This window comes from Pagrus major, chromosome 23 (assembly GCF_040436345.1).
Source record: "Pagrus major chromosome 23, Pma_NU_1.0".
NCBI classification, from domain to species: domain Eukaryota; kingdom Metazoa; phylum Chordata; class Actinopteri; order Spariformes; family Sparidae; genus Pagrus; species Pagrus major.
The window spans coordinates 4,161,980-4,183,595 of record NC_133237.1 but is presented as its reverse complement, the minus strand read 5'-3'; the positions used below and the strand labels follow the sequence as shown (position 1 = coordinate 4,183,595).

Sequence of the window (21,616 nt, the reverse complement as noted above, 5' to 3'; positions counted from 1 at the left end):
ATTATGAGGCAGTTACTACACTGTACAGAGTAAAATACAACTCTGTATTGAGTGAAATGGTGTTGGAGTTGTTCTCACTTTATGCTAAATAGAGTAAATTTTAATCTTGTGGAGTAAAATATGAACTCTAGATGGAGTAGAAATATCTCTGAAAATTTAACTCTATGACAAGAGTAAATTTTACTCTTTTTGGACTGGGACCAAATACTATCTTTTTGGGAGTAAAATTTTACTCAAATTGAGTAAATTTTACTCTTCAAAATTTCCTGTGTAGGTATGTGCTTTGTGCTAACTGGGTTAGCCGCAGAAGGAGGTTGTAGCTTTTGTTATTGGGCCCAGTGGCTGTGTGCTTTGTGTTGCTGAGTTAGCTAGCTGCTGAAAGACAAGCTCAGAGGTTGTGTGCTGTGAACGCAGTGTACTGCGTTGTGTAGTGTAACCTCTAACCAAATACAACCACCTCATGTCTCACACGGGGACAGCCTTCTATTCCGAAACCCCTCCATTGCGAAACACCCCCACTCCGAAACACCGCTGTTCTGACTTTCAACTTCAAATTACTTCCCAATAGGGTTAGGGTTAGGGTTTCCCCAATAGCCTTTTCGGAATAGCGGGGTCTTTAGACAAAATGGGAAACCCCGCCATTACGAAGAATGGAAGTCTATTTTCGGAACAGTGGGGATTCGGAAAGGCGGGTGTAACCGTCTCACTCACATGTAAGAAAACACCTAACATTATCATAATGAATGTAAGCAATGAACATGGTCATTGTTAGTACTCAGCACTGTCAAGCTAGCATTTTAGCATTAGCTAGCACTGTCTCTTTCATTCTTGTTCCACTAGCTCGCTAATAGCTTTAGCAATAAATCCAAAGCCTTGTGGAAGACACAGTGAATGCAGAGTGTGTGCCAGCAGGTACATAGGTAGATCACCTTGTCAAGTATGCAATTTACACAGCTGTGGTGAGGATTACACCAAATATTTCAACATAAAGAACCTTTTTTTTTTTCTTTCTTTCTTTTTCTCTCTCTCCACTTTAGTTAGTACCACACTACTCGGGTCTGTCAAGGGGCTTTCCTAAGAAATCCTTTGAAAGCTACGGATCCGTAGAACTAAGTGTTTTTGTTATATTTCATCATGTGAGGATTTCAAATGCCGGTGCCAGAAAGTTTATCAGCTTAAAAATATGTCAGGTATAGAATATAAACTCCCTCATGTTGCTAAAACGTCCAAATTTACAGACCAACTACTGGACTCATGACCTCAGCGTCTTAAGCTGTGGCCTTGGATATACAGACTGACTGAATGGAAACATTCTCAGTCTACCAATACACATGTAGCCTATATTCTAAATGCTAGTGTGTCACAGTTGTCCAAATTGTATCATGCACAGTCTTTACCTTATGCTGGTTTTGCATGAAGTAACTCAAAGTTAACACTAAAGGTCACACAGCATCCACAGGCGGGAGATGTAGTGTCTGTATGTAGATTAAGACAACCAAGGGCAAGGGCCAAGACCCAAAATGTAATGTACTGGGACCATTTTAGTGAACAAATTCTTTTACATTTTTATAGATTCCTAGATAATGTTTTGACATTGCTGAAATGCAGCTCATTAGTGGTTAACGCCTTTAATAATAGTAATAGACTTCTGTCCTTCAAAACCAGGAAAGTGCTTTTCCTGGACATCATCTTGCTTTTCATTATATCCTCTTCCCGGGGGATTTACTGGACTACTGGCCACCCATAGACACTTATAATAAGCTTCTAAGTAGTAAGTAACTAGAAAGCATTCTACTAGTCTTCTAATACACAAGGTTATTCAGGCTAACATTGGCAAATGCTCAGGTCTAAACCATTGCAATATATTTTCATATTAAGAATACTTTCACAAATGATTACAATATTTTTCTAATACCTTATTACATTTGTGTCGAGCCAAACAACTGAATATTGCTTTAATGTGAAGAAAAGATATATGTCATATGACCATTTTATTGCTTATTGAACTGTTTTATAAATATGACTATTTTAGAATGACATTTAGTTGAGCATTAATTAATAAAATTTAATTAAATTTACCAGTGTGTATGCAGTTTGTATGCAATATTTTGCCAAAGATTAATGGAGAACTATTAACTGGTTTTGAATGGTGTGCACTGATGGCATTAGATGTAGAAACATGTTCTACAGACATGTCTAGATATACTGTACAACAGGGGTATTTAATTCAAATGGGTGACCCACAAGACAGTTTACCGTCAACACCTCTTAACAACTGAACGCTCTTTCTGTCCTCTGTTATGCTTCACTCCATCACTTTCTTTCATGTTATCAACTGGCATTACCATCAATGAGAGAAGTGTTCTTTTTCTGTCAGGATTTTAAATCTGGGCTGTAATGGCGTCAGGGCCGTCCTCATACACATGTGGAGGTGCTCAATGTGAGCCTGGAGCCATATTTTGTTTTAATATGATGAGAGCCTCTGCCGGTCAAAAAGAACAATTTAATGACAAGGAGAGATAGTAGAGGGCATTCATGCTGATTTCTCTTTTTAGATCCGTGACCTTTACGAGCAAAGTAACCACGTGATATGTGATATCACGCGCCCACAATGGTGTTTGGCATTTTTTTATTGGGATATCGCAAAATTTGATATATATTGTTACATCCCTACAATATAGTGTCCACTAAATCAGCACCTGTCTGAGTCAAAAACAGTTTAATGTGTTTATAAACAAATGCATTCAAAATGTGTTAAGTCAAAATGCAATCCGACCGTCCTGAGACACCATGCCACCAATTATAATGTCATCATCATCATCAACATCTGAGTTTGTCAGTCGGTAACAGGGCCTCCCTTAATGTGTTGGTTGGCACAGGTTTGTCCCTTGCAATTCAGACCAGCATTGAGACACGCTGGTGATACAGTACATACTTACAGGAGTATTGATGGCGCCTGGTGCTGGAGGACTGAGTATTCACTGGATTTCCAGCTGCCCACAGTTGTGGTCCACCCTTGGTCCTTTGGACTTGGTACACCTGGCTGGGTTTGAAGAGGGCATCAAGCAGGTCAATGGCCACATCTGGCGGGGCAACAGTTGCAGTTGACAAGCTAACAAACAATGATTATCATCGTGGGCATTGACAAGAATGCAGGAATTCCAGGAAACTTGAACTTTGATACTTCAAAGATGTATTTCTCCACTTCAAGATATAATTAAAGCATATTGATGCACTAAAAAAACTCACATGGATTGATTAATCTGAAGGAAAACAAACCAAGAATTAGAAATGAATGTCAAAGTCAAATAAATCTCATCTCTCTTAAATGATGGTAAATACATTTCTCAATTAAACTTCAGGTAAAAATGACTAAGTGAGAAAACTTCTTACCAAGATTGCCGCCCCATGTGAAGGTGAACAAAGACTGAATGAACGGCTGTGCAAGACTCAAATAGGGGAGGCTCAGGTGAACTTAAGCAATTAAATGAGGTGTGACAAAAGAACCAATGAGTGATGAGGAAAGGAAAGGAAAGGAAAGGAAAGGAAAGGAAAGGAAAGGAAAGGAAAGGAAAGGAAGTGAGGCAGGTAAGTAGAGAGTGTGAGAAGACACAAGAAAATAAGAGCTTTTTACAGCAGTCAGTCTCATCTCTTCAGATCCTTGGCAGTTTTAAATCCTTGTAATCTGAGAATTTCCTGAACCCACCTTGTCCCTCTGCTGCCTCAGGTAGGCACTGTGGTACTCTGATGTTAGGTAGTCCTAGACAGGATGATCTAGTACTTCAGGATGATCAGCAGCCAGTTGTGACATTGACGCACACTTGCACGACAGGTAGCAGGTGTAGTTGAACTTGTGAGCACAACACCAGGGGATCATTTCTTGGACGCGCGCAAAGGCAACATCCAGTTGCCTTCTCTAGAAACACAAATCAGGCTATGGGTGATGATTTTTATCTTTATTTGTTTTAAATAAAATGATTGACTCTCAGTGTTTGTTTGAGTTATTGTACAGTAAATTCAGAAAGTATTCAGACCCCTTCACTTTTTCACATTTTGTTATGTTGCAGCCTTATGCTAAAATCGTTTCGTCCCTGGAGAGACCTAAACATGGCCGTCCACTGACGGTCCCCATCCAACCTGACAGGGCTTGAGAGGATCTGCAGACGCCAGAAAATCCCCAAATCCAGGTGGGCCCAGGACTGGATGCTGTAATCGCTGCCAAAGGTGCTTCAACTAATTACTGAGTAAAGGGTCTGAATACAAATGTCAATGTGATACTTCAGTTTTTCTTTTTTAATAAATGTGCAAACAATTCTAAAATTCTGTTTCTGCTTTGTCATTATGGTGTATTGATGCAGGGAAATGTATCCAAAAAAATTAGCATAAGGCTGCAACATAACAAAATGTGAAAAAAGTGAAGGGGGCTGAATACCTTCTGAATGCACTGTATAAACTCTCACTGTTATAGTTTCTGTGGAAGTCTTCTTCATTCAGGGGAGTGGCTTTTCGACACTTGAAAAATATTCTCCAGCTAAACAAACACAGGCCACGTTGACATCCAGACAGCTCCTCCGCTGTCTGCTCACTTCACTTTTATTTCACGGGTTTGTCTTACAGTAATTATGTGTCAGCAGGCTCAAAGCAACACACACAGCCCGTGCAGCCCCTCAGAGGAAGGAAAAAGCTGCGACATCTGATCAGAAGTATAACTGTGAATAAGACAGAACAGGAGAGAGGGGACCTTTCATTTCCATCAGTCATGCTCCCATTTATATCTCATATATATATCTACACACCCTTCTGTTTTGTTCTGGAAAACATATACTTGTTGAAGCCTGCCTGTTTGTGCATTTTTTGGGGACAGGACTTACACAACTTTATGGGCTGATACTGACATACTGATGACACACCCAGATGTACACAACAACTACATAGCTACAATACAAGTTTGTCAGCCTCATTGATTTCTCAAGAACTCATTAACACTGACATCAGCAATGGACAACATCGAGGGAAATGCAGCTGCCTCTAAGGTGAGAGATGAATGGGAAAGAATTTAGTTTGTACATTGATAGCATGATAGATATAATCCACTGTCTCATGACATTCACCAGGAAATTATACATATAAATCAGGCCCTGCTAACCTAATACTATGTCTATGTGGATTGTTTGTCAAATCCAGAGTCAAATTCCTTGTATGTGTAGAAATACTTGGTTGATATATAAAATATGTGGAATAGTGTAACACATTTAAAAGTTTAAGTCACATTCAACTCTGGGATGAAATGGAGGATTTTTCTATCTTCGTTTCTTCAGAACTAACTTCAGTATTTGTATATTCGTTTATTTCACCCTTCTTTAAATCTTATTTTCTTGGTTTGTTTTTTGGGAAAGTTAGCCCTCTTTTCCCCCAACTCGCCTGACATTCCCTGCAACATTTAAACTGACTACTCTCTATTACACGCACACACACACTTAACACGCATACACACACACGGAGCTTCGGGCGTTGGCAATTAGACGCGGTGCCGGCAACCTACGCAATTTACACAATCTTTCAGTTACTCACCAAACTTCTGCCAACATCATAGCGGACGACGCGGTACCCGTCGATTCGGCTCCATAACCCATTCCATTCCGTTTGTCCATACATTGTGCACGCAAACACCAACATTACAGTGATAACTTTCATTTTCACTTCCTGGTCCGGCGTCACTTTGCGTCCCCAAGGAGCACGAGCCCCCTGACTATGACTAATTTATTTCCTGTTTGGGACAGGGGAAAGCGGGGGAAGCTATGGTTGCATTAAAAAATGTTTGACTGTAGTGAAATGTTAATATTATTTAATTATATTAATTAATAATAATAATTAATATATTCCTATTATTATTAGTAGTATTGGAGTAGCTGTGTGTGATGGATAAAATATCAGCTGAATCACTGTACCTAAAAAAACACCCTGTCACGTTGGTTTCTCCCAATTAGATGAACTGAAGGGCTATTTAAAGCGAGGGTTTTCTGCCTCAGGGGGGAGTCTGGAGGGTGGCAATTTGCTGAGAGGTTGTATTGAATCAGAGAATTGTGCTGGTGCCTTTGAAGTTGAGGAACCGGTGGGTTCATTTTTTTTTTTTTTTAGTTTTCTTTTGTTGCCATTGAGCTGGAACACATTTTTTTTTTTAGCACTGTAAATAAATCTGCACTTTTCATCATAATCCACGTTTGCCGTTGCTGTGTCTTCACCTCATCACCACCCAACCTCAGTGTGTCTTGTCGCCACCATCCTGTGTGGACGTGGGCTGCAAAGTCCATTTTTCACAGTCTATTATTGTCTTTCATGGCCTAAAACACTCAAAAAGTGTTTCATCTTGATTTTATTATCTTGATGTAACTCTGTTTTAAAACATGCCTCATAATTACAGTGTATTATTATTATTGTTCACCATTATTATTTCCAGTGGACTCTCAATCACGTTGGGGTGATTTTAAATACATGAGGCAACTGTTGTGGTAATTTGGGGGTAATTTCAAAGACTTCAAATATGTTAGCATGTCTGTCCTGGCAATATACAATATAATTTGTAGACAGACAAGAAAGAGAAGACAAGTCTCACACACACACACACACACACACACACACACACACATATAAAAGGGCTCATATTATTATGTTTTACTCTCTAATCGGCCATAAATACAATGTATTATTATTATTCACTATTATTATTTCCAGTGGACTCTAATTCTGTTAGCTGTCCTTGACTCTGTCCAGAAAGCCGTCCGCTGGTCCCAGTCTCTGTGTGCTGGTGAAGAAGAGTATGTCCGTCAGAGGAAACAAGTGGTGCTGAAGAAACTCAGCAGCCTGGGAATCAACGCTACTGAAGTAAGAAATGAACCTGTCACACTTAAGGGCAGACTCAGACTCTCACTGTCTTTGTCTCTTCTATTTCTATGAGCATGTCACGTCTTGTATTAACATTTTTGAAGGCTTTAGATACTCACAGGAAGACAGTAGACCCAAACATGAAAATCCAGTCATTATCTGTCTCGACCACAACATCTTGTTGCTGCTTACATTTACCCTGATGCAGATTCAAAAGATGCACTACATGTTTATGAATATTTGTATATTAATAATCGTACTTATGTTCTGTAATTTGTGTAGCATGAAAGAGTTTGCAAACTTTAATTTCGTTATATAACCCTGTGTTGTATAATGACGACTAAATGACCGAGTGTCTTGTATCTACTCACCCCCATGCATACGGGAAGTCAGGTGAAGTTTCATAGTCCACAAAACATTTGGTAATGACTGAATTTTACCTTTTGGCTGAACTGTTCCTTTAAGACATTTAATTTAGTTTTTTTGACAGTACATATTCTCTCTAATGTTGCACCCTAAACCCTGAAGAGCCAAGTATTTTCTCAGAAGTTGGTGGAGCCCAAACTACAACTTAAAGGAGAGCAAATATTGGACTTTCATCACTAACATCCTCTTATGCTTCAGCTGACTGTCCAATGCAATTAGCTTAGCCTAGCCTATCAAATTTAGCATCTCTCCATCATTTTTCCAACCAGGGTTTGGTTCCCCACATCGCTCTGTTGCCATCAGGTGGAGGTCAGAGGGCAGCCGTGGGTCTGGTGGGCTCCCTCTATCAGATGGAAAAAGAAGGTCTGTTGGACACTCTGCTCTACCTGGGAGGAGTTTCTGGCTCAACATGGTAACAATGATCACAGTTGGGGTTGGGCAGTTCGGTTGGTAGTTTGCTGGTCAGGTAAACAAGCTTCAACCGGTTTGTTTTTGTGCCAAGCGACTGAACCTGTATTTGTCAGGTGTAACGTCAGGTGAAGAGAACTAGCAGCATGAGCTAGTTAACACGAGACCCAGGGTAGCCGATTAGCTCAGCTCCATATGTCTTGTTATGAGGTACCAGAGCTGAGAGTTTCTACTCAGACTGAAGTCCACAAGAGAAAACTTCAGAATTTCATCACTCGTCATCAGTAATGAGTTGGTACAGCTCATTAGCTTTCCACACTGTTTTTGTAGCCTGCAGAATGAAGCATTGTTTTTATCTGCTACCCCTGTTTGCCCTGTTGAAGTTACTGCACTACATTGTTAATACAAACTCAACACTTCCTGTATCCATTTGAAATTAAAAGCCCTTGTGTTTCAGTGGAGAGAAAACCTTCATTTTTTTTTTAACAAGGCTTTTATTGTGAAACATTTGCAGGAATGGAAGACTCATTTACTTGCAAGATTCACATAAGCAGGCCGCTTAAATGCTGCCTCTGTCATCTGTTCTCCAGTTTCATTCAGCTGAAGTCTTATTTTATTTACTGATTTAATGTTAAACTTTAAAAGAAGTAAAGTTCAGCTGAACTGATGTGAGAAATAAAAACACAATGGGCTCTCTCTTACGCTCAGCAATTGCAATTGCTCGTTTCAGACCAACACAGTTGTCATTTCCACACCCTGCGGCCACGTTGTTAAAATAGCAAATGTACTTGAGTCCACCTGTGTGCCCTTGGCGGTGTTGGTTTTAAAATGAGGTGTGGTCAGGCACGTTGATGGCCGATTGCTATGTTGAGGCAGCAGAAAGCGACAGCGCCATAGACCAAAAAGCTGGTCTGATACACTGCTGTTGGTACACCAGTCATTATTGAGGTAGACGCAGAGCCCCCCTCTTACCCGACTCCTTGCCTCTGTCCTGCTGGTAACTAGCAGCCTGCTAGCTGCACTGCGGTGTTGGGGATGAACGGGTGTAGCCAGCTTTTGGTTGTAATCAACACACAGCAGGTCCATACGAAGCAGTTGGAAGGGATCAGCAGCTCCAGGTCATCCATTTATGGGTAATGGATTTGGTGATTGTAAGGAAGATGCTCGGAAGCAGAGGTTTGTGTGGTTGCCTCCTTAGCCAGTTCAAAAGGCCTGACCAGCATCCAGGGGCAGTCCTGGCTAGATTTACGCCCTGGGCGAACCATCATTAGTATACATGTTATTCACAGCATTTATAGCGTTTACAAAAGTAAAAAATTATGCAAAAACGCACACATACCCCCCCAATATGTAGGTTAGATCACACTTACATCACACATGCATCAGTTACCCAATTAAAATGACCATAATGCACATTTTATTAACATTTGTTAACATCCTATTAACTAAGCATAACACACTACAAATTATTCAAAAAGCTATATCACATGTAGCTTACAAAATGCCATGTCAATGTATATTAGAAGTTATTTTAGTTAGCATACAGCATATAGCATTAAACATTCCACAGTCAGGACGTCTGTGTGAATTTGCACTTGTTGTGTTGCAAACACAAACTAGCCTAGGTTGCCTATGGGTGAAATTAGTTGCATGACATGATGCCTCAATTCTAATAGCTGCTAGTTCAGCAAAACTAAAAAACCAAATACAGTCGTCTTCTGTGGCTAAGTAGCAACATATTAGCAAGAGGCTAATAAATAGCCTATAGGCTACTGTCACTCACGTCACTCATAGAAATCTGCATACCTTTATCTTTTGCCCATTTCTCCTCTTCTTCTTTTCTTCTTTTTCTGAACTGGGCACCTGATGGCTTCTTTAGTCTTTTACTTTGATCCATGATGAAGATGAAGACTCGACATCATTACCTTTTGCATTACCTTTTGCCAACACCATCCATTCGCCCGTCAAACAACCGGAGTCACGTGATGTAAACAAATTCACGTAGATGAATGCACAGATTTAAATTATTATTATTTTTTTTTTTACATTTTTCACATAACCCAATTAATTACATGTAGGTATATGGGTCTATATTAATTTTAGGAATGAAGTACAATTTATTTGGAAGCAGTTTGTGTTATGTGGCCTGGGATCATCAGTCTATCCCTCTCCCCCTCCCCCTTGCTTTGATCCAACCTCTGCAGTCACAAGTTGATCCCCCGCCCCCCTCCCCCTTACCTCTTCTGACACACACAACCTGTGTGACTCTCAGCAGCAAGTTGACGTGACAATGAGGGCGCCCCAGCGCCCACTCCACTAACTTGACATGGAAATGAGCAGTAGTCTAGAAAACTGGCCAGTTTTGTTTTGTCTTTTTTTTTTTTTTTTTTTTTTTTTTGAGGGCACTCGTGCGCCCTCACATAGATTGCGCCCTGGGCGGTCGCCCACATTGCCCATAGCAAAAACCGGCCCTGCCAGCATCCTCACTTCTGCTTCTGCTCTCTCCTCTGCCTTTGTCGCCTGCTGGGCCAGCTTACAATCCATGGTGACTCGAGTGGTCTTGCTATGTCCTCCTGTATCTTGTGAGCCCTCTGAAAGTCTCTTGTAATCGGTAAATTGGGGGTGCCCATTAGCTCAGTTGGTAGAGCGGGCATCCCATGTGCAGCCTTGTCCTCACTGCAGCGGCCTGGGGTTCAAGTCAGACCTGTGGCCCTTTGCTGCATGTCACCCTCCCCTCTCTCTTACCCTGTTTCCTGTCATCTCTGAGCTGTCCTATCAATAAAGCCATAAAAGGCCAAAAGAATACTTAAATTGTATTTATTTTTTTAAATGGGTAAATTGCACCATAATCCGATGTTGATTAGGTCCAGTCGACTATATTCATAGTCTGCTTGATGCAGATTTGAAAAGAGAGAGCAATGAGCTGCTGCACCTGTGCACGCCACCATTTCCTTCTCCTAAGCTTAAGGCAGGAGGTCACGCCCCAACTAGAGGGGGCAATCCAATGTTTTCCAGCAGGGAACCATGGCCTCAGACTTAGAGGTGCTGACACTATCCTCGCCATGGCTGCACCTTGAGATCCCATCCATGAATAACAGAAACAGGATCGGGGACAAGGGACATCCCTGGCAGACTCCAACAACTCACCAGAAACGTATTTGACTTTGTGCTGAGCACACGGACACAGCGCTCCCCCCACACTACTCCCAAGGGGACACGGTCGTAGTCCTTCTCCAAATTCATAAAACACAATGACTGTGATACCACGATAATTGGAGCACACCCTCTGGTCCCCCTTTTTTTTGAAAAAAAGGAACCACATTGCCGGTCTCCCACTCCAGAGGTACTGTCACAGACCTCCATGCAACACTGAAAAGGCGTATAAACCAAGACAGCCCAACAATGTTCAGAGCCTTTAGTATCTCAGAGCAAATCACAACCTCAGGTGCCTTGCTGGTGGGAGCTTCTTGACTACCTCAGCGACCTCTGCCAGGTATATGGACAAGTCTTCCCCTGAGATTTCTGCCCCCTTTGCAGCGGACATGTTAGTTGATTCAGGAGCTACTGAAAGTGCTCCTTCCACTGCCAGACAATATTGCCAGTCTGGGTCAGAAGTTCTCCTCCCCTGCTGAACATAATCTGGGCTAAGTACTGCTTTCCCTTTCTGAGTCACCGGATGGTTTGCCAGAATGTCTTTGAGGCCAACCGAAAGTCCTTCTCCATAGCCTCCCAGGAGTCCTCCCACACCCAAGGTTTTGCTTCAGTAACCACCAAAGCTGCAGCCCTTCTGGCCTGCTGGTACCTGTCTGCTGCTTCAGGAGACCCCTGGGCCACCCAAGCGGTTGGTCCCCACACCAAGCGAGGTACTCGCCCTATGATTCTGTGACTGCTGAATCACAGAGTCTTCTTTCTCGCTCTTAGTCTGATCCCTCCCCTGAGACCAATTTCCCTTGTGAGACCCTACGAGGAGCTATTGCCTTCTACAACATAGTTCCCAGGATCATAGGGAAACACAAACTCCTCCACTTCAGTAAGGTGGCGAGTCTTCATGGGGTGTTATTAATCAAAAACCAAAAGTCCTATCACTGAACAAAACAAACAATGTCCGAAAGGACATTAATTTACTTACTTATATTAAAAATATACAAAATATTGTGTATAATATTGTTTAATAAGGATACTTTCATCAACATTTTTTGTTTTGGCTCTCCTGTGAAGTTGATCAAATGTCACTTACTGGTTCTCACCCCTCGTGAGCAATTGATAATAGATATTTGTCCAAATGTTTTAGTCTGGACCAAAGCAGTGGACCAACCCAGCAGTCAATTACTTACAGAAAAGAATGTTTAGTTTTTCTCCATGACAGTTTGACCCATGTGTACCTGTCTCCTCTGGTAGGTCCATGTCCTCCCTGTACAGTGACCCACAGTGGAGCAACCACAAACTGGACGGAGCAGTGGCCAGGCTGTCAGGTCCTGGGGTTGAGGTGGGGCTGGCTCTGGGATGGTTGGATGAGAGGTCAAAGGAGGAGCACTTCTCTCTCACTGATGTTTGGGGGGTTTTGACCTCTGCTGGGATCATGAAACAGGTACCAGGAACTTTTTTGAGTATTTCCCATTTGAATAACAACAATAAGTAAGTAAGTAATAAATAAGTAACAATAAAGTAATAAGTATTCTATATGCGGTCCATCAGAGATATAAATTGTGTTTCATCAGATGGACCTACGACGTCTCTCTGATGAGGCCAGCAGAAATGCCTCCAACCCTTACCCCATCTACTGCGCCGTAGAGAAGCATCATCTTGCTAATGGGCCTATAGAAGGTACACACACATTAGGACTAACAGTACATACAGTAGTGAGCTACTGACTTGTATTATGTGTAAAACTGGCCCTCTATCTGTCAGGAAAATGGTTCGAGGTGAGCCCTCATGAGGCCGGCTTCCCTGAGTTGGGTGCCTTTGTTGAGACTTCCCTGCTGGGCAGCAGATTCCAGGGTGGAGAGCTGCTGGAACAGAAGCCAGAGATGGACATGGTCCAACTACAAGGTGTGTGTTCACAGGCTAAGCAAGCTGTTTCATGGCAGCAGTAGAGTGGTAACTACAGCATTAAGCATGGTGCTCTTATTGTGAAGTCATTTAAGTATTTACAGTATGAGGACCTATGAGTTCTCAATAACCAGCGGACTTTGCATGCTGTCCAGTTGTACAGCTGTGCTATCCAGTTGGGTGGTGTGCACTAACCCAGAGAAAGTGGTGAGCCTTGCCCCATTCCCAAGTAAATTATCGTAAAGTAAAAGTATTGTTGATTCCTGCACAGATGCACTGTACATGACATCACCTCCTTTAATGAGGTCAGGACTCCTCAAGCCAATGAGAGGAACACAGAAAAATACTGAAGAAAACACTAAAGGAATGTGTTGATCATGAATGCATATTAATCCTCCTTCTCGAACTGATTTTGTGTGTGTGTGTGTGTGTGTGTGTGTGTGTGTGTGTGTGTGTTTGTGTGCGTGTGCGTGCGCTTGCACGTGGAAACCATACAGGTGTTTTTGGTAGTACATTGGCTGAGGATGATACTATCGGAGACTTCATCCCTCCCTGGCTGACTGGTAACCTCTATTTGATATGTTTATACTCACTAAATACATCTTTAGAAGCTGCAGGGATACATTTCTTGTTGAAGTGGAACAGTCATCACAACTGTGTGTGTGTGTGTTTGTGTGTGTGTGGGCACGCTTGCACGTGGAAACCATACAGATGTTTTTGGGAGTGCACTGGCTGATAAGGATACTATCGGAGACTTCATCCCTTCCTGGCTGACTAGTAACCTCTATTTGATATGTTTTATACTCACTAAATACATCTGTAGAAGCTGCAGGGATAGATTTCTTGTTGAAGTGGAACAGTCATCACAACTGTGTGTGTGTGTGTGTGTGTGTGTGTGTGTGTGTGTGTGTGTGTACATATAGACAATGCAGCAGAGTACCTGAATGTGTACAATGCCCTTCAGAAACTAGTTGCCATGACCAGAAGCACCATTCAGGGTCCTGCTGCCTTCTCTGACCTGGACAAGCTGCAGAAAATACTACTAGAAGGTACTGATGATGATGATGATGATGATGATGATGATGATAATGATGCTCAGATGGTTAATTATAAAATGGAGCACCTCAATCACATTTGTTCATTAAATCCATGTTTTGGTCGCTGTAAGCTAATTCACAAGATTGCAGCAGTGATACTCAGGAACGCCATCAATGTTTCAATTTTCCTCCCAATTCAACTATTTTGTGTCTGTGATGAAATAATGACACAGCAGATGTCTGATTCAAAATGCCACAGTGTCCATGAGATTTGTATCTTTTGCAGACAAGGTAAATCATAATGAGTCTGCATGGCGGCAGTCAAGGAGTGCGGAGGAAAGAAGTGGTCTTTCTAAGCAGTGGAGTCTGGAGCTGCTGACAGCAGTGGAGACCTGGAGCCAGAATCTGGAGGATATAGATGGTCAGTGTATGGCACACTCATTTTAGGAGCACAACATCATGAGTAGTTGAGAGGGTGGTTTAGCCTACTTTAAATGTGAAGGCTGTTCAAGAGTTGAGAACTCGATGAGAGGAACCCTTTCATGGCAAACTCTGGGTGTTGTGGTCCCAGAGACAAAGTGTGGTCCGGTTGAGGTGCTCTGCCAAGTCTCTTCTCGATGGTGAGTGGAAGACAATCAGTGTTTGTAGGCATAGGACAGACGGGATGTCTGTTTGGGTCTCAGCTGGTTGATGGAAAAGTATTACTTTGGTTCTATTGGCTTTATTCGGGAAAAACCGCAAGGTTGTATAAAACTTTTAGCTAAGTTATAAAAAAACTCAGTTGGTGTTGAATCCTATTAGAAAAAGTAGAAACTAGCACACATAACAAAAAAGGAGCAAAAAGGTAAACCAGTAACAAGGAAAAAAGGACAAGTGACTAAAAACAGAGACCCATTATAAAATATGAAGAACAAGTAATATGTGAACTGAAGAGTATGTAAACAAGAGAGGAAGAAACAAAGAAACAAAATATTTCTATGAGTGAATTCTTCTTTTAGGTAAACTACAACATTTCCTTCACTAATTGTAATAATATGTATCCTGTTTAGTCAGTATACATTAGTATAACTGCAGAAACAATCATCCATACGTGGTCAGTAGATAGCAGTATTGTCACATGTTACAAATGCAATGAAAACCTTAAATGAATAACTCACTTGAAAGTGTTAAAACACTGGGATTTTCTTTACCTTCAGCAAGAATTTTAACTGAATGTGATGAGCATTACGAGGAATGAATAAAACAGTCACTTCATACTGATTTTAAAGGTTGCTGCAAAGTAGAATTATTAAATGTTCAAATCAGTTTGTAATGCAGGCAGATTTATGATCTTTTGTAAATCTGTCTGAAATGTTAAAAGCTCGTCTTCTTTAGAAGTGAGAAAACTCTCCCTTCTGGATTGCATCATACTGATAGTGGCTGCAAAGTGGGGAAAGAAATCATGTTTGTTCGAGTGTACCCCAGATGACCTTCCTGTGCGATGCAGCAGTGCTGAGCCGCTACACTGGTCAATGTTGTAGACACACTGACACATTTTGTTTAAATGTAAACATGTTTGTATATTTTTCTTTCCATGTGTTTTCCTGTAGTTTCTCATCTCATTCAGAAAGTCCTTCCTCTGATTCTGAAGTGGGAGTGGGGAACTACTGCAAACTTCCTGTACCAACACCAAGGTGAGGAGACAGACCTCATAAGTAATCATCACAGTTAACTCGGGCAAAAACACATTTGTTTGACTTTAAAAAAAGGAAATTGTTTGATATTTTGAGTTAGTTTGAGTTACCTAGAGCTAGTTCTGTGATGGCAGTATGGTCTGTTAATTTCAACCTATCATTTAATGTAGACTTTGCACTAAATTAAGACAGAACTTATGCAAAATTGGTCCAACCAGACAGACACCATCAGTCACTGGTGAACATACTGGAGCATTTAGCTGCTATGGAGTCAAATATTTCTTTCAGGAGATGATGGAGACCAAAACAGAACTAAAAGGAGACTGAATATTGGACTTTGATTCATCAGGTGGACACAAACATGACTTATAATGAATGCTGATGTTGCCCAATAGCTGCTTTCTGCATAAATTGTGTTTGCAAACTTTGACTTTGACTCTTCTATAATCCAAGATGACTCCTCATAGTCGCATGTTAAAACAGTAAAAGGACAAATCAATTAGTGCCCAGTAAAGGGCAAATGCATTCCAATAATGTAGTAATGCAATGTAAGAAGTAAGTAAGTGAGTTTGGTTAAAAATTCTATTCTTCAATTGCGTTGCCGGGCAGACGACACCGTTCCGCCTTATCTGCGCCTGGAAGAGACATTCCACCTGATAGATGCCGGGCTGATGGTTAATACAGCCTACCCTTCATTTCTGGGAGACAAGAGAGACATCGACCTCATCATCGCACCAGATTTCAGCAGTGGAAGCATGTTTCGGGTACTGTAAAGTGTGTGTGTCTCTGTTAGCCTGAACCCTAGATTGAAACTAACTGATAATGCACACAGTACAAAACTAATACTACATATGGCCTATGAGCCAACCAAAGTCAGGGCCTGTGTCCACTTAGATTTTTCAATTGTTTATAATGAGAAGCGAGCGACTGCTGCAGCATGCGGCGGCCCAGGGAAAAAGTGCTGTGCCCTGGGCCCTAAAGGTGCAATCAAAAGTTACATTTACTACAAAGAAGATTTATATAGTTGGAAAACAGTCAGAATTTAAAGGGGCAATTTGTAATATATGGCCAGAATTTGACTTTAAAACAGTCACAAAACAAACTTAACTTGTCAACAGTGTGGAGAAACAACAGTGTTGATGTTGTATCAAAGACGTCTATGTGCTGTGTTGTAGAGACCTCTGCCGAAGTTAGCATACTAATCAGGTAGCCCCCTGCCGGTCCGAGGTGATAGCCTGATAATATAGTTGTGATATATATATAATATAATAAGATACAGCGTGGTAAACGAACAAAATGTTAAGAAATGAAATACTCGTACTTCTATTTTTCTTAGTAAACAGGAAAAAATTTAACCGGACACCGTCTGAAGTCTGAATAAGATGAGCTTAATCTCCTCGTTAACTCATCACACTTCAGTCAAATAAACTAAATACAATTCACCAACAAAGTCCTGGTCTGTCTTTCCACATTCTGGTTTCATCCACATAAATCGTCGATTCACAGAGTAAGATGTGAAAATATTCTTTTTCAGCATGCAGTTTTCAACTGCTGCTGATGTCCGACTCTCTGTGGCGTCCCTGTCTCCACCTGCCGTGGCTTGTCATCCCTCAAGTAGGCTAATAGTCTTGGTCAGTCTGTGAATCACCTCTGCACTGTATCCCCTGTTGCCAAACTGATCTCAATCGGTCTTGAAGCCTGTGGTCAGTCACAGGTCAGTGTCCAGCTGTGTTCATTCTGTCATTCTAATCCCAGACAAACTCGAGGGCCACTGGCTCCATGGCCAACTGAGCCATGAGCCAGTTAGCTAAGGGTAGTTTGCTACAGCCAAGAAAAGCTAGCAAAGAGCAGCAGTTGCTGCTGCACTCTAGTGATATTCTGCCCCCTCTGTTTCTGGAACTACCTTCAAATTCTGGCCATATTCTACAAATTACACCTTTTATACTGATGCCTCTATCTGACCTACATAAGCAAATGACACCATCAGCGAGGAGATCATTCCTGTTTAATAATTCTAGTTATTGTTATTGCCTGTCACCGGGTTGGATTCCAACTTATCTGGGTTGGATAAGTTGTAGAATATTAAAAATATTTTTTACTGCAGAGTGCTGAGGATGAATTGAGGAGTCTCACAGCCTGAGGACAGAAGTTGCTTTGTAGTCTGGTGGTACGGTACTGTCCTAAAACAAAATGTAGTTTGTTTCACTGTTGTCGGTTCATCTTAGTTGCTTTAATGAGAAAAGCCTGCTTGATACCAACTAAACCTGTTTGCTCTCTCCTCACCACACCCTGGTCTTTGCATTAGACTGTGCAGCTACAGGAAACAAATGTTCCATTAACCTCCAGCCAGGCTGTGTTATATGGAGACAAGTTTAAACCAGACAAAGGATCACTGCAGCTGTAACTGCATCTTCCTTTATTTGTTCGGCATTGACTCTCCCTTTTTGAACAATGGAACCATTTTCTTGGCTGACTTTGTGTTCATGTAATTCAACTGAATAATCAGTTTGACCTCTTGTTCTCATTTGACTGTGGAGAATATCCACGTTTAGTTGATCTATAACCTTCATAAAGGAATAGTTCACTCTAGAACGAAATTCAGTCATTATCGACTCACCCTCATGCTGATGAGAAATCCGGTGTAGTTTCTTATCCTCAAAGTGCAGCTGGAGACCTGCAGGGGTACCGTCCTGCAGCAAAAATCCATATAACGGGCGTAAATGGTGTCCGAGACGAAAAGGTCCATAAAACTACACAAAAACTTTGTAATATTCTTCCATACTGCTCGTCCGCTGCAATCCAAGTGTCCTGAAGTGGCGACATCCAGAGTTTACTCGAAACGACGTCATTTAGTACATTTTTCTAGCCTAAACAGTCACTATACTATATCTGCCTGGAGGCACGCTCCCGCGTGCACGTGCGCTAGAAAAATTTACTAAATGATGTCGTTTCGAGTAAACTCTGGATGTCACCACTTCAGGACACTTGGATTGCAGCGGACGAGCAGTATGGAAGAATATTACAGCGTTTTTGTGTAGTTTTATGGACCTTTTCGTCTCGGACACCATTGATGCCGGTTATATGGATTTTTGCTGCAGGAGGGTACCCCCGCGGGTCTCCAGCTGCACTTTGAGGAATAAGAAACTACACCGGACTTCTCATCAGCATGAGGGTGAGTCGATAATGACTGAATTTCGTTCTAGAGTGAACTATTCCTTTAAGAACCTTACAGATTATAAACCCTATACCAAAGTATAACCCTTTATACCTGCCTATGTCTAACTTTTTGAAGTGAAGGGTGAAGGGATGACAGTTGAAGTAACTAAAATCCCTCAAGTGTGATTTATATGCCAGAGCTGTGAAACCTGGGAGTCTGAAACAACGTTCACCCTCTGCTCCCTTCACAGACTCTGACTCTTGCCAGAGACTACGCGGCTGCAGTGAAGAAGCCTTTCCCAGAGATAAACGAGACAATCCTGGAGGACAGAGACTGGCCGAAGGACTGCTACGTGTTTGAGGGAAAAGGGAAGGAGCCCACCATCGTCTATATGCCGCTCTTCAACAGAAACAACTGTAAAGGTTTGTTACAGCCACACTGCAGACTGTTTTAGACTCTCAGAAACTGCCCTCACAGTTCAGGAACTGTGATTCTTTGGCTGTTTGCCAACTAACTACGACTCTGACTGAAACACAAACACAACACATACAATGTGTCATTACTGCATTACTACATGAGCACTCAGGGCTCATGCGTTAGTCCACACCCATCTCAATTTTGATCTTTATACACCTGTAAAAGTTTCATGACTGTATCTTGTATAGGTGTGACACTATCATAACAAAAGACAGACAGACAGACAGACAATAGACACCTGTCAAAGTGCTCACATGTAACTATGACCACACCCTACAGTGGGATAAAGGAAAATCACGTCATCATATTCATCAATAATTATCAAAGGCAAACTCCATGTAAACAGATAAGACAGACGGGAGTCGGGCTGCAGCAGCAACGCAGCCATCATGCACTACACAAACAGCCAGTGTAGACCAAGTGTGAGGGAGTGGGAAGGGGGCCCGGAAAAGGCACGGGGCTGGGAGTTTGAGACCCCTGAATTACTACATAAGCTTTAAGCTTCTTTTCTTTCTGAATTAGTACACTCTTCTACTATTCACGTTGAGCTTTCATTGGTTGTTGCACTGCTAAATAACTCCCCTGGGGCCTTTCTATCTCAAAATAGGACTTTTAAAGAAAACACAACGATCCTGGCACTGGGTCCATAAGACATCACTGACTCAGCTACCAATAAAGTGATGAACTGTCATTTTTATTTCAAACAGTATTGCTCTGATAGCTACCATTCATCATTCACAACACCCAAGTGACATTTAGCGATATTTAGCAGTGTGCTGTTGTTTCCCCAGTTAGTTTCTACAAACTAGCTACAAAGCCTACACTGACTCCCAACTGTTAACTTTGCATATTCATCCCTTAACTTAACCAGTGACAGCAAACAATCGGAGGCAGAGTACAGTGGGTCCTGTAAGAAAAGCAGTGGGATCCATAATAGCGAGTGTCAAGCGGTTTGCTTAAATGTCATTTGGGTGTCATGAAATGATAAAACAAGACTTTTTTCATCATAGCATGACTTTTTAATCAAATCGTATTTAAAATATATATATGCATACAGACACACACACACACACACACACACACACACACACACGGTTTACTGAAACCTGAAACAGGTGTTCACTGTTTTCTGTAGATGCAGACGAGGTCAAAGCAAGGAGGGAGGAGTTCTCCACCTTCCAGCATCCATACAACCAGGAGAAGATTGAGGTTTTGCTGGAGATTGCGAAAGCCAACGTGAAGAACAACAAGGAAACTCTGCTGAGGGAGATTAACAAGACTGTTAAACGCCACGCCAGTAAAGACGAGACCCAGTAAGCATTTTTACAGTTGAAAAGACGTTTCAAATGGCCGTGATCACCAGTGAATAGATGTTCAATACTGGTTCAAAAGTAAATGTTTTTTCAGTGTTAAGACATTTTCACTGGGATTCGCAATACTGGCATTCAAATGAGAAATTCTATGTGGTTTCTTAGTCTTAGACAATAGGCTATTATTTACACATTTTAGAGGATAAAAGATATCTTTATAGCAAATACTGCAAGATTAAGATCAAATTAAGGATGAAACCTTCGGAATGAAGTACAATGTTGTACCCTTCGAGCCACATATATGTAGAGCAGCGTGAAAATATTTACTTCTTCAGCATGTGCACCTTGCACCCCAGGTCCCTGTTCAGAGTGGTCAAAGCTGTGACGCAAAGTACTCGTGCATGCACTTTACAGCAGTAAGCACAAGTTATTTTACATAATTGTATAAAACTGCTCCCATTCTGATGTCCTGGAAGCTTCTCGTTGGCAGCTCACAGCCTGCATGGTTCCATATTTATGACATTTTATATGAAACATTAAATGCGTTAAAATTCATGTAGTTCACCTAGCGGTGCAATACGACTTTGGGGAAATACCTCCACGTTAATCACGCTAAATGGAACCATTCTCTGGGCTGACTGAAAAATTAAAGATTTCATGTGTCATATTTTGATTCTGATCTTGTTCATTTTAGCTTTGTATTCATGTAATTTAACTGACAGATAAGCTTCACCTTCACCTGCTCCTGCATATATTTTTCATATGACTGGAGGATATGTACTTTTAATTGATCTGACCAATAATAAGACCCTAAATTACAACGTAAAACTCCTGATTAAAGTATGCCTTGTTACAAAGTGTACCTGCCTATGTCTAATTTTTGAAGTGAAGGATGACAGTTGAAGTAACTACAATCACTCAAGTGTGATTTATATGCCAGACTTTGTTCCAGAGCATGAAACCTGGGAGTCTGAAACATTGTTCACCCTCTGCTCCCTTCACAGGATCTGACTCTTGCCTGAGACTGTCAAATCCGTCAGTCTCTAATCAATACTGTCTCCCCTTCAACCTACAAATGACCAAATGATCAAAATGATGACACAGATTTGTGTTTTGTGACCCTGTGATGCTGTAACAGCATTTAAGATGGTTGAAAAGAGGACGAATAGGCATCTTAGACGTTCAGACAGAATACCA

General features: G+C 41.5%; 1 protein-coding gene across 1 annotated transcript; it reads left to right on the top strand.

The window, feature by feature from the left end:
* Positions 1-4,965: 4,965 nt before the first annotated feature.
* Positions 4,966-20,426, top strand: LOC141019201 (cytosolic phospholipase A2 gamma-like). Its single transcript, XM_073494055.1, has 13 exons — positions 4,966-5,033; positions 6,772-6,882; positions 7,578-7,720; positions 12,115-12,304; positions 12,435-12,540; positions 12,625-12,765; positions 13,477-13,542; positions 13,689-13,814; positions 14,089-14,223; positions 15,392-15,475; positions 16,085-16,239; positions 18,883-19,054; positions 20,245-20,426. Exons 1-13 carry the CDS (start codon positions 4,998-5,000, stop codon positions 20,424-20,426), a joined length of 1,647 nt encoding a protein of 548 aa, XP_073350156.1. The 5' UTR covers positions 4,966-4,997.
* The last annotated feature ends 1,190 nt before the right edge of the window (positions 20,427-21,616 follow it).